The 16,271-nt window shown below is 48.1% G+C and overlaps 2 protein-coding genes across 2 annotated transcripts in view; both read left to right on the top strand.

Moving 5' to 3' along the window:
• Window positions 1-14,681, top strand: part of LOC103896186 (cryptochrome DASH-like) — a 20,940-nt gene extending 6,259 nt beyond the window's left edge. The window contains exons 7-14 of the mRNA XM_009275970.1: window positions 974-1,047; window positions 2,773-2,862; window positions 4,779-4,858; window positions 6,210-6,269; window positions 7,358-7,515; window positions 11,388-11,507; window positions 12,547-12,723; window positions 14,574-14,681. Of these exons, the coding sequence (XP_009274245.1) occupies window positions 974-1,047; window positions 2,773-2,862; window positions 4,779-4,858; window positions 6,210-6,269; window positions 7,358-7,515; window positions 11,388-11,507; window positions 12,547-12,723; window positions 14,574-14,681 (867 nt within the window). The remainder of the gene's footprint in view (window positions 1-973; window positions 1,048-2,772; window positions 2,863-4,778; window positions 4,859-6,209; window positions 6,270-7,357; window positions 7,516-11,387; window positions 11,508-12,546; window positions 12,724-14,573) is intronic.
• MYD88 (myeloid differentiation primary response 88) overlaps window positions 14,681-16,271 on the top strand; it is a 15,674-nt gene continuing 14,083 nt past the window's right edge. The window contains exon 1 of the mRNA XM_009275969.2: window positions 14,681-14,741. Coding sequence (XP_009274244.1) covers window positions 14,681-14,741 — 61 coding nt within the window. The remainder of the gene's footprint in view (window positions 14,742-16,271) is intronic.

The following is a 16,271-nucleotide window of genomic DNA, read 5'->3' as shown; positions in this document are numbered from 1 at the left end:
CTTCTTCCCCCAGCTTTATATGCTGAGCATGACGTCATATGGTGTGGGATATCCCTTGGGTCAGTTGGGGTCAGCTGTCCTGGCTGTGTCCCCTCCCAGCTTCTCGTGCACCCCCAGCCTGCTTGCGAGTGGGGTGGGGTGAGAGGCAGAAAAGGCCTTGACTCTGTGTCAGCACTGCTCAGCAATAACGAAAACACCCCTGTGTTATCAACACTGTTTCCAGCACAAATCCAAAACACAGCCCCACACTAGCTACTGTGAAGAAAATTAACTCTATCCCAGCCAAAGCCAGTACAAGCATGCATAGCTTCTACTCTTGGTCAAGCATTAATACAATCAGTGCTGGAAAACCTGTTCTTTTTTGTTATGTAAATATTGTCTTCCCCGGTGAGCTAGAACAGCCCTTTAGCAGTAACCCGTGCAGCGAAAGGGATCAAGGAGAGATCAGGCTTCCCTATGTCCTCTGCATTGTCAATGGAGTGCCCAGAAAGTGGAAGACCTGCATCCTGCTGTAAATGTGGGTGGCCCAGAAATAACAGTGATCAGGATTCCTGCAGCTGAGTGTTGGGTACTGTCAGACACTGTGGTTCTCAAACCCAAACAAGCAGCCACATGGACAAGGGAACCAACCGCCAGTCCCGCTGGTGCTTATAAGCGGATTATTGATCCAGAGTCAGATGGGTATGGGCAGGGAGCAGCACAGCCAGTTTCATGGTGCTTGTAGAAAGAGATGTGCTACAGGCTGAAGCGGGTAGCACAGCTTGTGACACGCATCCCAGAGCTATAATGAAAACTGCTGGCCTGATTAATTCTTGTGCACCGGAGGCAGTAATTTGGCAGCTTTGTAATCCTTGCAGGCAGCCATGAGAGGGAGCCCCGCCCTGCCAGATTGCCCTGGCTCCGGTATGAAAGAAAACATATTTAGCAGGCTGCACGTAAAGTATTAAAACCTTTTGTTCTTTTGCTTGCACAGAACCTGGTTGCATCTTACAAGGAGACTCGGAATGGACTAGTGGGAATGGATTACTCAACTAAATTTGCACCATGGTAAAGATTTTTGTTGTGAGACTGGAAGCTCCTTCTCTGCTCCCCTCCCAAACTGATGTTACCTGGCTGCTGAGTGCTCAGTGGGCATGGGTAGGGGTCTAGGTGTGATTCCCTTGCCCTTTTTGTTGGGGTAGAGCAGCCTCAGCGCTGCTCTTCATTGCGCTTCCAGGCAGCGGCTCCCTGGGAACATTCTTGCAATTAGGAATTGCTGAAGTGTAGCAATACTGTGCCAAGACCCCAGTGTGTTGGGAGCAGCGATGTGGACAGGGCACTGGAGAGACACACAACTTCTCTTTGGCTTTGTGCTATTTTGTGTGTCTGGGATGGTTGAGAGCAGCCAGGGAAGAAGTGTAGCTTCAGTGTGTTGATGGGGCTGTAGCAGAACTCGATCCAGTCCTGGTTTGCTGAATACTGTGGGGCAAGTCCCCTCACCTCACTGCCATTCCGTTTTTCTGTGGGGTGAAGAGACACTTCTGATTATTCCTATTGCAAAAGGATCTCTTGTTTGGGTAAATATGATGACTTGTAATTAGGGGTTTTAGTCTCCGGTGCTGGAAGGGGCAGAGTTAATTCTGGACTGAAACTGCAGCAGCAGAACTCAGTTCAGCCTAATGCTGAGAGCATTTGGAGCGTTTTCCCGACAGAATTGCCATATGAAACATTTTTTTGAGGCTGTTACAGGTCAGGATTTCTTATTTTCAACTGGCTTTGTGCCTCAGTGGTTGCAGTGGATGGCTCCACCTGGTGGCACTTTGGGATCCCAGGACCCCTGGCACTGCAGAAGTTCTTTATCTGGGGTGGCCTTCACTCGAGTTTTTCGAAGCTGGCCGTTTGCCCAGAGCAGACAGTCCTGATCTGCCTGCCCCAAAGTGTTCCTCTGTTAGATAATCAAAATCAGACCAGTTCAAACTGCAGCCGCCTCATACTGGCCATTTCTAAGTGTTAGAGCTGGTCAACAATTAAGGAAAAACTCTTCAGGCCCTTTCTTCCTGTTTTCCAAGATTTATCAGAACACCAAATGTTTCCACGAGCCCTAGTGGGAAATTGCAGTAAAATACATTTCTAGGAAAATCAAGGTAAAAGTTGTGCCTTATCACCCTTTGCCATGGGGTTGGAGTCTACAAGCTCTTTCCTGCCTTGCACGGCACTGATTTGGAACAAGTGGAAGGAGCCCAGTGGGTTGAAATGCCAGAGCTGGGTTTGATTCCCTAGTTTTCCTACCCCACCTGAGATTTTCAGCAAGTCACTTGCCTTCTGTGGTTGCTAAAATAAGAGACTAAGGTACTGAAGGAATAGGAGCCCTGAGCGTACGATAAATAGGTTTGTAGTAAAAGGAGGGCTGTTGAACAGCTAAGGCAGATGATGTAGAGGTTGACATTTGAGATCCGTCTCTGGGTTTGTCATTGGTGCGCTAAGTCACCAGCTGATCAAGTCTTTTAGGCAAAACTTGTAAAACTTCTGTAAAATGATTTATCTCAGTAGCTTGGAAACTCCTGTAACAGTCATATGCTGGGAAGGGGAGGATTTTGATTCTCAGCTTGAAGAGTTGCAAGGAAGTCATACAACTTGACTAAAGCCGTTTGGGAAGTCAGTGGCATGACTGCAAACCAAGCAAAAATTTTCAGACAACAACTCTAAACACAAAACTGCCCCTCCATGCCCTCTGTGCAGACATCAAGCTGTCAGTCCTGCGTTGCATTCAGGACACCATTCTTCTGCTTTCAGGCTGGCGCTGGGCTGCATTTCACCTCGATACATTTATGAGCAGATCCAGAAGTATGAAAAAGAGAGAACAGCAAATCAGAGCACATACTGGTATGTCCCTGAACGACCACTGTGGCTTGTTTTCTCTGAAAAGGAAACTAGCATCTCATGCACGGGAGAGAGCGGTTTGTTAACTTTCTTCTTAATTAATGTTTGTTTTTCCTGTGCCTGCTCTCTGCTTCCTCTGGGTTGCATTGCAGTTCTGTTTCAGTATGGATTTATTAGTCTGCCTTTGACATCCAGAGGCTTTAGGCACTTTATAAGTAAAGATTATTAATGCTAGTCGTCATTATTATTGCTGGGAAATTGTGGTTCATGATTATTAAAATTGATCTCTCTAAATCATCACCATCCCTCTCTGTATTGTTATTATGGGCTAGATGAGAAGGAAGAAGAATGACTTACAAATAAAAGCCAAAGGGTTTCTCACATCAAGGATACGAGCAGGGTTTCACCCAAAAGGCTCAGCGACTGTGTCATTTGTACGAATCACATGGTGTCAGAAGGACCTCTGGGCACAGTCCAGCAAATGGCCCCGCGCTTGCTCGGCTGCTCGACCGTGACCACAACACCATAGCAAAGGGGAAGAGGGGAGTGGGAAGTGGGCTTAATGCATCCAGCCTTGTGACCCGTGCTCTTCCTCACCCCACCGCTGGCTGCTCGCCTACCTGCAGGTTGTCCTGAAGGAGTCCGGGGGACAGTTGAGGACAGTGTATCCATCCCTGGGCTGGCCTTGAACTTGCTCATGCACTCTGATCTGCCCAGACACTGTGAATTAGAGCCTGATAGGGAGCTTTTATGGAGAAGCAGGTTCATGTTAGAGCCTGGCCTAATACTAGACCTGGATGGAAAAAACCCCAAACCAGAAAGTCTGTGCAAACTGTAGAACCATGTTTTCATACTGGTTTGTTACATTTGCAACATATCAAACAGCACAGTGGTTGGTGAAGAACAGGCAAAACACTGGCAACGATTCTGGCCAAAATATTCAATTTCATTACAATTCAAATGACAGATAAAATATTGACCTTTTGCCTGTTGAAGTGTATGCTTTTTTTTTTCTCTTCAAAGAAAATCAAGAGAGGAAAGATTTCAAGAAATGAACATACTCATGTTTTTCTGTCTAATAGCCAGCCAGCCTGCCTGCAGCCGGGGTGCCATGGTGATCTAAGCATTTTAAAGTGATAAATAATTATAAAAAAGAAGCTGTCAAGCTCCCAGGCATTGCAGTCAATTGTACAGTGAAGTACAGGTCGTGGTGGCTGCACATGAGGGATTGATTGAGTCTCAGTATCATGACACTAGTTTTTAGCATTTGGACAGTGTCCTGTTTTGTAATCAGATTTTCCAGAAAGATCTTGTAAGCCTAAACATCAGCTGAGCAGAATATTTCTAATATGCCAGAGAGCTGAAGCAGGTCTCAGAGGCTGAGGTGCCATCATTTTATGAGAAGCTCTTTTTGTACAGAAGTTTTGATATAAAACTCTCTATTTTCTGCGGGCCTAGCACCTGATCTCATGAGCTAGACCACTGCAAACCCAGTTTTGAAAGGTGCCTTTAAGTGCCTTACAAAGGTTATTGCTTAAATCAACACAAAGCTCTTTGGAATGTGCTGACATGCTTGCTCATGCGGAAGCATGAAGCTGAATCAGGTCCTCGCCCTGCTCTTTGGAGAATTATATCCCGGTAGGGACGGATGAGAAACAGGTTACCTGAAATTCTGCTCCTGCACTAGAGTTAAGGAAAGCCTCTCAAGTGACTCATGCAAAGTTTGCTTTCACTGTAGTCATCCAGGTGCAAGCTAGATAAGTAGGCCTGGGGCAAGAATGGTATCATGGGAAGGTGCATGAAATTGCCCATTGTGAATAAACCTCAGGGTGTTAATGATGGGTGCTATGGAAGCAACATCCTAATTCAGTAATTTTATCTGACCCACAGTGAAATACAGACATGGCTTTGTGTTTTAGGGTCCTGTTTGAACTGCTGTGGCGGGATTACTTTCGATTTGTGGCCCTGAAGTATGGCAAAAAGATTTTCTCATTAAGAGGTGTGTATGGATCACCATATTTGGAGAGGAAAGGTACGGTCTTACAACAGGGAAATTAAGAGAAGAGGCTGGCGGCATTGTGTTGTACAAATGTTCTTCTCATAGTGCTTGTGTCACCACCCGGGGATGCTGCTGGGGACTTACTGTTAGCACAGAAGTGCCTCAACGCCACGGTGCTGGACACAGTGTAGACACTGAGACTTTTGCCCCAAATCTGATTATACACGGAGAGTAGTATTAACACATGTCGGTGGGAAACAGCAGCACAATAAGAGTAAAGATGCTGTTTCCGGAGACACTCCACCTTTGGAGAGAATCCAGGCTTCGGGCTTTCCCAGGTTCACCAGAGAATCTGGGACAGAGCAGGAACTGACTCAGCAGCGTGAATCCCAAGAAACCAGATATTCTTTCTGCCTTGCACTACATAGGGATCAGAATGAGATTCAGCTCCAGACCCAGTCACTTACGTGCAGGTGTTTACACATGAAATGGGGGTCTGAACTCTCAGTGCAGCAACAAGTATCTAGTCCATATAGTCAGGAAACCCTACAGCTGATGCCTGTGTTGGGTGAGCTGTTCTCCATGTGATGTAGCTGCCCACACTTAAGCATACAGCACTGTTTTAGGTGCCCTAGGGCAGTCTGCCTGGCATCCAGCTGTGGCTGCAGAGGAGCACATCTCCCTCAGCACCTGTGTCACATCTGCCAGGGCTATGTGGCTGTTTCGAATGCCCTAAAGCATCTCAAATGGTACTGGATGCCAGTGGTGGGCCTAACTTTAGATGTCTGGAGCTAGAGCTGGGTCGTCCCTGCTGCCCCCATTCCCCTGTACAGAGGACTGTAATTGCCACTGGACCCCTGCAAACATAAAATCATCCCCCTCATCTGTTCCTACCCCACTGCAGGAGCAAAGTGTTACCGGGGGCTGCTGCCAGGTAATTCTGGGCTCAGTATCTGCTACAGAAATGGTTTTCACATAAACATTGTCCTGGAGTAAAATTGAACAAGAAAATACTAGCTTGGGCCAGAGCACATCTCCAGCCACTTGTGAGGTCTGAGTAATTTTTAAGTAAAAAAAAAGAACAAACACCAACAAAACAAATAATCAAAATCCGTTAGGGCTTGAGCATCCTCCATGTGCATGAGACACCCCTTTGCAACACTTGAAAGGAGGAACAGATCATCTCTAAACCTTTGCAGAAGGAACGTGGCTTGTTTGTAATACCACTGAGAGGGCGAGCTTCATCCTAATGTCTTGTGTCAACCAAAGTGCCCCTGGCTGTCATTGTTTTATTAATAACTGCCTGCGTCAGCATTTGTCTTCATTAGCAGTTCATTTTTTCCCTCAATAGGGCTTCAAAGTAAAGAGGTCCCCTGGAAAAAGGACCTTCAGCTCTTTGACTGTTGGAAAGGTCAGTAGAAACCGCGGGTTTGGCTAAGCGTGCTTTTGGTTTCCATGTGTCCGCATGCTAACATGTGCCCTAACGCTAACTCAGATTCATGTAGGGGAACGCCCAGCATGATCAGGCCCTGTCATTTAAACTGTTACCACCAAACAAGAATCCAACCCCTCAGTTCCGTGTGAGTGCAGGATACTTGGCTTCCCTTCCGAGACTGAGCACCACACAGGAGCAGGCCCACAGGGTATCATGAATGGCCAGGCTCTGTCCGGCTGGTACATGCTTTGTGAGATGTGCTGCAGTTAGATTTTCCTGCCCGGGTGGAAGTGTTTACGACATGTTGGTCCCTTCTGTTTAGTCACAGAGAGGCTGACCAGCCCTTCTTATCAATGCTAAATTGTTATTCCAATTGGTTTTGCTTAGAAGGTTAAAACAGCCTTAGAATAAATCACATCTTTCGTTGTGCCGCAGCCTTTTAATACCCTTGCTTTTCTTTAGCTTTTATAACTTTGTTGTCACATGAATAGCAAGCATAATATCTCAAATTAAAACTTGGAGGGACTAACAGATTAAAGTATCAGAATCAGTGAAATACACACCCATATATCTTTCTTCACATTAATGCCATGTGTGTCCATTTGCACACAGGTACAATATATCTTTTCCTTAACGATAGACAAGGCTCTCTACTTCTCAGGTGCTAACCCTTGGGGACTTGTCCAATACATTCCTCTCTGCTATTAGTCACCTGTCAAGTATTTTTCTGTTCTTGGCCCATCTCACTGTTGTGTGTATATTTATTTTGCTCTGCAAAATTCCCCGCAATCCACCTTATTCATTGTTTTTCCAGTCTGAGATTTTTCTGTTCCTTTTTTTCGTGCCGAAAATTCCCCTCATTTTAATTTTCAGTATAATTTCCCATTTAATTTCCAGTGGATCTTAGTGGCTGCACGCCAGCTAAACCTCACTGAAATCTCTCCCTGCCGCTGTACACTGGCACTGTCTTACCTGCTTGGGTGGCTGTGAATGCATGACCACAGGTTGGTTTATGAGTGCCCAATAATGTCATCATATCCCAGCGCTGTCTTTTGTCTCTGCAGAGGGCAAAACAGGGGTTCCTTTTGTCGATGCCAACATGCGAGAGCTGGCTGCGACGGGCTTCATGTCTAACAGAGGGCGGCAGAATGTCGCCAGCTTTCTCACCAAGGACCTGGGTCTAGACTGGAGGACGGGGGCAGAATGGTTCGAATACCTGCTGGTAAGACTGAACCCTTTGTGTATCTGGAGTTGCTTGTGCTCCCTGCCCTGAGTGACAGACAGGAGGGCAGCTCTGCCTAATAAGGAAGGATACAGAAGATGATCAGTAATTTTCAGGCTGATATAAATGCATGTATATACTGCTTGCATGGTATGTACTTCCCAAAGCTCACGTAAGAAAAGGGAATCCATCAACCAAGATGTAGCTAGGAAGTCTGCAGTGATAGTTTTGATCCTCCATGTAGGGTTTTAGCCAGAGATCTGTCACATTTGAGAAAACTTTCAAGCATAAATTATGTTAACAGTGCTCTGATTTGCTCACCCCAGAGGGTGTCCCCACCTCCTGGGGAGGAGGACAGCCCAGAAATAGAACATAAAAAGAAATGTGTTCTAGCCACTGAAGCCAGTGTTGGCACAGCGGCTTTGCATTGATCGCTGTGGACAGGGAAGTCATCTAGTCAAGAATAGGCGAGTGTGGACAATAGCTGGATCAGCTTCCAGAGAGCTCCACCCCGGCTGGAGGCATCCTTCTTCATTCTGGTGAGTCACAAGCTTCCCTGCCAACTGGAGCACCAATTCGTTTCTCATATGCCAATCAGCAGTCACGCAAGCACAGTTAAATAGCTGGGTTGCTTCTCCGTCGTCAGTCCCCATAGATTGTTCCTAGGAAGGTCTGCCAGGCTGGCAGTCCCCAGTTCAGAGGCACAGGCTCTGTCCCTCTGTACAGCTCTGTGCGTCTCTGCTTGGTTGCCATTATCTCTGGTGATACTGATGGAGAGACCGTCAGTAGCACCAAGCTGAGTGGTGAAAACTGAGGCTGAGGAGGTGATAATCTGCATTTGTTCTTCACCAGGCTGAACGGTACAGATTGAAAAAGACACATCAGCCTCAAATTAAAGATCTTGTCTGCAGGATACAATAGGTAATCAGGAAACTTTCTACTCACTAGGATGGCTGGGGGTACAGAGAAAGCCCAGTCACCTCACCATTATCTGCAATTAAAAGAGCCTTTTTTGTGTATGTAATTTTTTTTTGAGCTTCCTTGGAGCCGGGCTCTGACATGGCTTTGGCTGCAGGGATCTACAGGAAGATCTGGGTGCTCTTCCCATTGCTGTGTCTCACACCAGTGCTGTGAGCAGTGGTGGGCTTGCACAGTAACACGGTGCAGGACTTCTGCAGGATCCTCCAGCAAGTGGTGTTGGTAGCTCCATGCAGCGATGCTTTTCCAGATCAGAGCGAGAGCACCCAGCACATGGCACCAGAGAACTTGTATTGGAAAAGTGGTGGCCTTAGCCTTCATATCCTGGCAGGAATTTGGGATGGAAAATCTTACCTTGAGTGCATTTCTTTTGCGGTTTCAGTGGGTTGTATAAGATAGCTGATACCCTGCGTGCCCTAAGCTTCGTAGCAGTGACTTGCCAAGCAGGGGCTGCATTTCAGTATGCATGATCTAACTCCTGTAGCCTGAGTGCATTGTATATGACACACAGTGGCCCTCCAGAAGAATGGTACAGCACACGCAAATGCACAAACACATCTGCGCATGCCTGTCCTGCAGAGTGAGCCACTAGAACCGTTTCGAATGTTTCATAGTATCTGGCTTTTGATGGCATCTATCAGCTATGGCTTTCAAAGCAGTTACAAAGGTGACTTCATTTCACAGAGAGGGCAGCTTGCTTCATGTACAGGCAAGCCTCGTACTCAAAGTCACCAGCTGATTAAGAGTTGGGAGTCAGGAATTGAGGCTTTGCTCTGACGGGCGGGCAGCCTTGCCTTCCTCAGATAGGAGCTTGGTTCACTTTGCAGTCAGACTCAGAGGGCCATGGAAGATTCCAGGTCTTGTTCCTCAAGTGGGGAAGACCTGGAAGGTCTCACGCTAGAAAGATGCTCCCTGAGTTAGTTACCTTTATTCATATGGGCATGAATGTTACCAGCCTTGCTGGAAGCAGGATTTAGCACTCAGCACTAGCCCTTTCATCTTGGGAAGCCCCAGATGCTGACTGCCACTGTAGGTTGGTGTGGCACAGGCTGATCCTTGTGTCCTTCTGTCCCTTCCTTTCAGCTTGTGTCACACTGGTATATTGCTAGACAGCTCTGTTACTTTAACCTGGTGGCATCCCCAGGTAACGTACAGGAGACATCAGTTTGATGGGGGAGATATGGCTACAGAATGGTAGAGGCCAGTACAGAACTGAAACTGTCTCGCTTGCCTCTAAAAAGGGAAAGCAATGCATATTTCATCTCTGATACTTCCAGCAAAGGCCCACCGAGTGTTTGCGTGTGCCTGTGAAGAAGAGGGTGTTTGTCATCCACACCAGACGGGCAGGGAGACTAAGGCAAGCTCTCTGCAACCCGCTGAAGCCAGGGAAAAGGCCAGAGACCTCTGGTGTCCTGAACAGAGCATATCTCAGCTATGATTTCATTCACAGGGTCAGGCCCCAAGGAAAGGGAGAGAAACAAACAGAAGAGAATGCCAGGAAGGGGCAAGGCTGAGGGGGAAATGAGCCTGCCTTCTCCAGTCCCCCTTGGATTTGCCCTCACCTCCCACACACGCTTTCCTGCATGTTAATCGCACAATCAGGCCTCCGATGGCATCTTTCTTCCCCTCCTTATCTCACCGACTGGAGGAAGTGCTGCTGGGGAGGGGAAGCCTGGTGCACAGTGAGCATAGCTGGCTATTGATCACCCTGACCCCAGCTCTCGACTGGCTTTGCAGAGAAAGGGGAAGAGAACTTGGCACAGCCCATTCCCCTGGGCCTTCTGCCATCTGGGTGCATTGAGCTCCCCACTTCAAGGAGTGGCTGAGATTTTGGAAACATCACTGTGTGGAATGGTTGATGCTGCAGCTGCAGTGAAGGGAGAACAGCACTGAACCTGCTTAGTGACATGTCTTTGCAAACTCTTTCTGCTGCAGCTGCCAGCCCTACGCTTTCGCAATGCGTAGGAATGCGCAGAGATCCCACGCCTTATTTGCTATCACTGCCACTCCCCTCCTGAGCTAGCTTTGAATTGTCCTACAACTGGAAAACTTCTGATGTTGGATCTAAGCCACCCTGCCCAGCTGAAGAGCACTCAGACTGAACCATGTTCTGCTCTCATTGGTGCCTGTTTCAGGAGCCTTGCTCCATTTTACATAAGCATCCTTGAGAGCTTTTTATTTGTTTAGACGTAGAATAACTTGACGATGTGCAGCCTACTGAGTACGTCATGAGAGCTCTAGTGTTTCCTGTAGTAAAGCACCTCTCTCTGCGAAGTCCCTGTGAGTTGAGGCTTATCGCCTGATGAAGGTCGAGTATAGCAGGGAAAAAACTGCAATGTTTGTATCGATTGCCTCTTCATACACTCTGTGTAGTCACTCCGTACAGTCTGAGTTAGACTTTTCTCCAATCTGCCTAGTAGGATCTGCAGAGATGATTTTGTTAGTCTGTGGTCTCTGTGTAACTGGTCAGGAAGAATTTTCTCTCGTATTTGAAATGTACTGGGCTACTGTTTCTTGGAATATGAGCACTCAAAAGCTAGGGCTAGTTGTCATGAAGTCTGCCAGATGATGGCAGAAAGAGAACGATTTTAAAAAAAAAAGGAAGCTGAGAAAGAGAGGGACTTTGGTTGGACTTCCACCTATCTCACTGGCCTAAGGACCATGAAGTGAAGTAGCCTGGGAAGCGGATCCCAGTTGTACAAACCAGCCATGCAGCACGGTTCTCTTCTGAGCCAGATGGCTGTACCTACGTGGGAGTGCTCTGACCACCTCAGCGTGGCCAGACCGATTCCCATGCAAGGAATTCTCCCCTTGAGATAAGGGGTGGATGGGGAGAGAAGATCCACCAAGGGCCGGCCCAACCCTTCTTACTGTTTTCTTCCTCTGTTCTCAAGGTGGATTATGACGTTTGTAGCAATTACGGTAACTGGTTATACAGCGCTGGTATTGGCAACGACCCACGGGACAACAGGAAGTTTAACATGATTAAACAAGGCCTGGATTACGATCGCAATGTAAGTCTTGTTTGGCTGTCTTACAATGAAGAGCGCAGCAAAGCATATGTGATAGTTTCAGGGAACAGAGGGGATCAATCTGCTCTGTGGATACTGCTGCAAAAACAGATCTGTGATCTCCTTGCCAACAGTCAGGCAGGTTCCTCGTTGTTGTACAGGAAGATCTGACGTTTACAATCTGCTACTGTCCCCAAAGAGGCTGGTGCTCTGTATGCCCTCCCTGCCCTGCCATTGGGCTGTGTGTTTAGTGTTTCATCACCATTTCTTCCGGGTAGCAGCCACATCCCATCCGTATCTCACACAGCCATTTCCTTGAGCACAGAGCAGCTTCTTGGAGAACTCAGAAGTGACAAAAGAGACGGAGCTGCTCACATAGCACCTCAGGAGGTCCTGGGGAGTTGATTAAACCTGTGACTCTGACTATCCTCTGTAAGTGCTGGGAGCAGATGAATCGCCCTTTCCGTGTGCTTAGCCAGTGTTCACATACCGGATTACCTGCTTCCACCCTGTTCCTTGGCTTTGTGGCAAGCTGTGCTGTTGCCTTTCGGCACTGTAGCTGGCAGGACTTAGCAAGGAATCAGAAATTAGTCCTAGTAGGGGACATAGCAGTAGAGTTAATGGGAGAGATTCAGGGGCAAGGGGTGTTCATCTCGCCAAGCACAAAAGTGTACAGCTGAGCTAGTCACCCTAGTTTCCTTCGGTCACTGGAAAGAAAAAAGGACTTCTTGTGAGTGACTTCATCTCACTATGTCCTAAATAAGGCAGGTGAACTGTACCAGAAAAGCACCTGTGTCTCCCTCCTCTGCCTGCAGAGTGAGCCTGGGAGCTCCAGCATCCAGGTCTCTGTGTTTAGGCACTAATTCTGGGTAGAGGGTTTAGCAGGAGGGGCTAAAACTTGACAGAGGTAACTGATGCTGTAGCACACCAGTTTCTTTACCTGGAAAGCAGGCTTCTTTCTTTCATGTTAAGAAAGACCCTTGCTGGGAAGCACTTACAGATTGTTACTGAATGGATCCTGTCCTGTTGGTTCTGTTTGCAGGGGGATTATGTCCGGCTGTGGGTCCCAGAACTACAGGGCATAAAGGGAGCAGATATCCACACCCCTTGGGCACTGAACAGTGCTGCTCTCTCCCAGGCAGGAGTAGCTCTAGGTGAGACCTACCCACAGCCAGTTGTGACAGCCCCAGAGTGGAGCCGACACATCAACCAGAGGCCCGTGAGTACTGGGAAGGTTCCGGTGGGGCGGGAGGGCTCCAGACAGCTGCTTTGCGTCTGTAGGAGTGTCTGTGAATTCTGCTCTTCTTTCTCAGGTATAAAGGGACAAAATTGCTTTAATGCAAAGTCACATTACCTCACAGCAGAGGGTGGTCCAGCTCTGTGCAGGGACTGCGCAGCCGGGGTTATTTAGCTGTGTCTGTCCTGGTAAACTAAACAGGTCTGAGGCACAAGCCCAAGTACCGACCTCCTGTCATCCAGACAGCTACACTGTTAGTGTATTCCCCAGCACTATTTTGCCAGGGCCAGCAAGCACCTTCCAGAACCTTCTCCAAGCACAGTTTGAGGGTACCACGTGCTAAGGACTGTCACAAAAGACGATCTTGACAATGCCACCCTACATTGTATGGACGTAAACTGTGCCAGGCCAGTTGGCTTTAGGGCTGAAGAATGAACCCATGCGCGTTTTGTTTACTATTTTCTAGGTAGCTTTTCTTACTTGTTTTTTTTCCTTCTGGATATACATAGTGCCAGATATACCCACTGTGGTGAATGATGTAAATTTGAGCTGCTTCTTTATCCCATCAGCCTTGTATAGTCAGCAGGGCTTAGACAGAGAGAGCGTGTCCTTCACAGCATCCTTCCCTGCCCTCCAGACCCTGCCTGCCCTGGCAGCCCCAACGGCAGGCAGAGAGGGATGGGGTATCTCTGAAGGCCTCCACTGGCCTAACCACTCCCTGATGCAGACGGACAGAAGGGAGGCAGGGCTGATGCTCAGTTTCCACTCTGTTCATGAGGTGGAAGTAAAAGCAACCAACTTCCTACCATGCTTGAGTGCATCCAAACTGGAGTCAGCAAGACCAGTAAATACGGGGACTGGCCCTTGCGCTTTGCTTTTTGGGTGTATCTCCCCTTTAGAATGGGGACAGATTAAGATGTGGACCCTGCAACACGTCAAGACTTGTATCTGCTGACTGGGCTGCTGTTCTTGGAGGAGATGGGTATGGAAGGAAAGTGCTCTGTAGGTCTGGGTGGGATCAGTGGTGGGTGGAGCTGGAAGGGAAGAAAGAAATACTTGCAACCAACAAACAGTTGCATTTTTCAAAGGGTTTTCAGCATTTTGTCTTCCCCCATGCATCCTCCCTGCCCCCTCCCGAGTAAGGATACTTTGTGGAGGCTCAAATTTAGCTGTCATATGACGTTCAATGAAGAATGAAACATGTCTCCATTTCGGGTTTTAATCCCAAGGTGCAGTACCAAATTTCTCAGGCCAGATTCCTTTGCCATGAGTAGGAAGTTTTGCAGAAGCAAAGCCTTCTGCTTCCAGCCATGCTGTTGAAGGGCCTGGATTATTATCCTTCTGCTTAAGAGTGCATCTGAGACCAGAGAAAGGACCCTGTGAAGGAACCCCTCGGTGAGACACTGGTTTGAGGCAGTGATGAAGCTTGAACCCAAAAAACTTCTCTGTCAGGCAGGAGTTTCATCTTGATCAACCTTCCAGCTCACCTTGGGCTCTGTGGGCCTGCACTGCCACGCTGTGCTTGTGAAACTAAAATACTGCTGGCAGGGACTGTTGGCTCAACGTTATCGAGGCCTGGAGAAGAATCTCTCCCCTCAGCCCCCCCCAAACTGAGTATCAAAATCCCTTTGAAAATACAAGCCCACATCTCACCAGAAACCCTAGTTTCCTAAGCCCAAGCCTAGAGCTGTGCCTGTCAGGCCTCCCCTCCTTTTCGCGAACTTGGGGGCAGAAGTGTCTCGTGCACATTTTTCTGCACGTCAAGGCTGCTTTGTGATCAGATTCACTCTGCAGCATCAGTAAATATCTCACTGTTCATCTTTCATTTGCAGCAGGGAAGAAGTCCCCATCCCAGGGGCAGGAGAGGACCTGCACACCCGCCAATGCAGCACAAGGACAGAGGGATGGATTTTTACTTTTCTCGCGAGAAAGATGTATGATGAAGGCTGTCCAGGTGCGTGCTGGAGAAGCGCTCAATGGGAGCTTTCGCTGCCGAAGAGGTCAGGATAACGGTTAATCTCCTTGAACCGAGCCAATGGTAGAAGTCTGGCCACAACAAAGTAACTAGGGATCTGCCTCTCCGCTGTTCCCAGGGACTTGAGCTGGACGGGGCTATTTGGAGGCTGTGTGTTAGCACTGATCGTGGTGATCGGATCTTGTATTTTCACTTCGGTGCTTAGGCTGGTGCTGTGAGCTCTCAGGCAGTTCGCCTGTCCAGGAGTGGCTGCCCTTCGGTGCCGAGGGTCTGACTCCCCTGGACAGTGTATCACTCTCAACCCTGTAAAGTCCTTTGGTTGAAAGGGGCTGTCTGACTAATATTAATTAACCAAAATGGCATGGCCTTTCTGTTTGGAGGAGGTGTGGCTGCTTTTCCAGTGCCTCTTGCTTTGCACTGGTACTTACAGCTGTTAGAGCTGAATTTCTACCTCTCTTTACAAACTGGAGCAGATGGTTTATGTGGCAGGCGTTCGGTCAGAACTCTTTCTAGTGAACTTTCTTAACGCTAGTATTTCATGTTTTAAAGCTTTAAAACTACCTATCATTGTGCAATTAAAAGTTTTGCTACTGGAATATTTTATCTTTCTCATTTCCACTGATGCAACAGAGATCCATAGACAGAGTGAGACTTCAGGAGACATTCTTTTATGTGTCTCCTAAAGCACTTCAGAGAAACAGTAAATTCCTCTTGAAAACTGCCCTGGAGTCCTTGCAACCCCCAGGTTGTTTTTGGTACCAGCCTGGAAGCTGGAAACTGTTCAATTCATAGCCGAGAGCCGCGTTCTGTACTCAGCACCAAAAACCAGTCAAAAACGGTTCCCTGGCCGTTTTAAGCATTTTTTTTTTAATGCAGAATGTTGTACTCGCTGGAAGAGTTTGAGAATTTGGAGATAACCGTATTTGTGCTGTCGTGGAGCATTGTCACCCGATGGAGAGCCCAGGTTTGAACTCCTCAATCCCAAAAGCAGCCCCCTCTCAGTAGACAGCACATGGCTCTGCATTTATTGCCACTAGGTATCCATTTGGGCCTCTTTCGTAAATAATAACACCATAATTCTGTTAAATGTCTTTGAACACTTACTTGGACAGATAGGTTCAGGACTGGACTTAGAAAAGAACTGACATGGAACACAAAAGCAAGTTCTTCTACCAAAGGGAGATAAATCAAGGGATTTTGTGTCGGGACCACATCAATAATCCCACTGTTTGTTGTATTAGGGGGCTGGACAGGAACGTAGCCATCATGGGGTGATTTGGGGGGGGAATAGAGGAAAACAGCTTTAGGAACAGCACTGTTCCCTCTGCGGCAGTAGTGTCTCCCCAACCCATGCCACGCGTCCCGCGTGTCCCCGTCCAGGGCTGCCCCACGGCTCCGTCAAGGATGGTGCGGAGCCAAAGGACGGGGCCATGAACCAGCGCCGTTTGCCTCCCGTGGAGAAAGCCCAGCGTCAAGCCAGGCAGCGGGGAAAGCCCGGCCCCGCGCACCCCAAAAGCTGCCCCGCACCCCGCGGCGGGGAGGGCGGGCAGAGCCC

The sequence above is a fragment of the Aptenodytes forsteri genome, unplaced genomic scaffold, assembly GCF_000699145.1.
Source record: "Aptenodytes forsteri isolate BGI_AS27 unplaced genomic scaffold, ASM69914v1 Scaffold80, whole genome shotgun sequence".
NCBI lineage: Eukaryota > Metazoa > Chordata > Aves > Sphenisciformes > Spheniscidae > Aptenodytes > Aptenodytes forsteri.
Note: the sequence above shows the minus strand (reverse complement) of the source record. Positions and strands in the feature narration are given on the sequence as shown.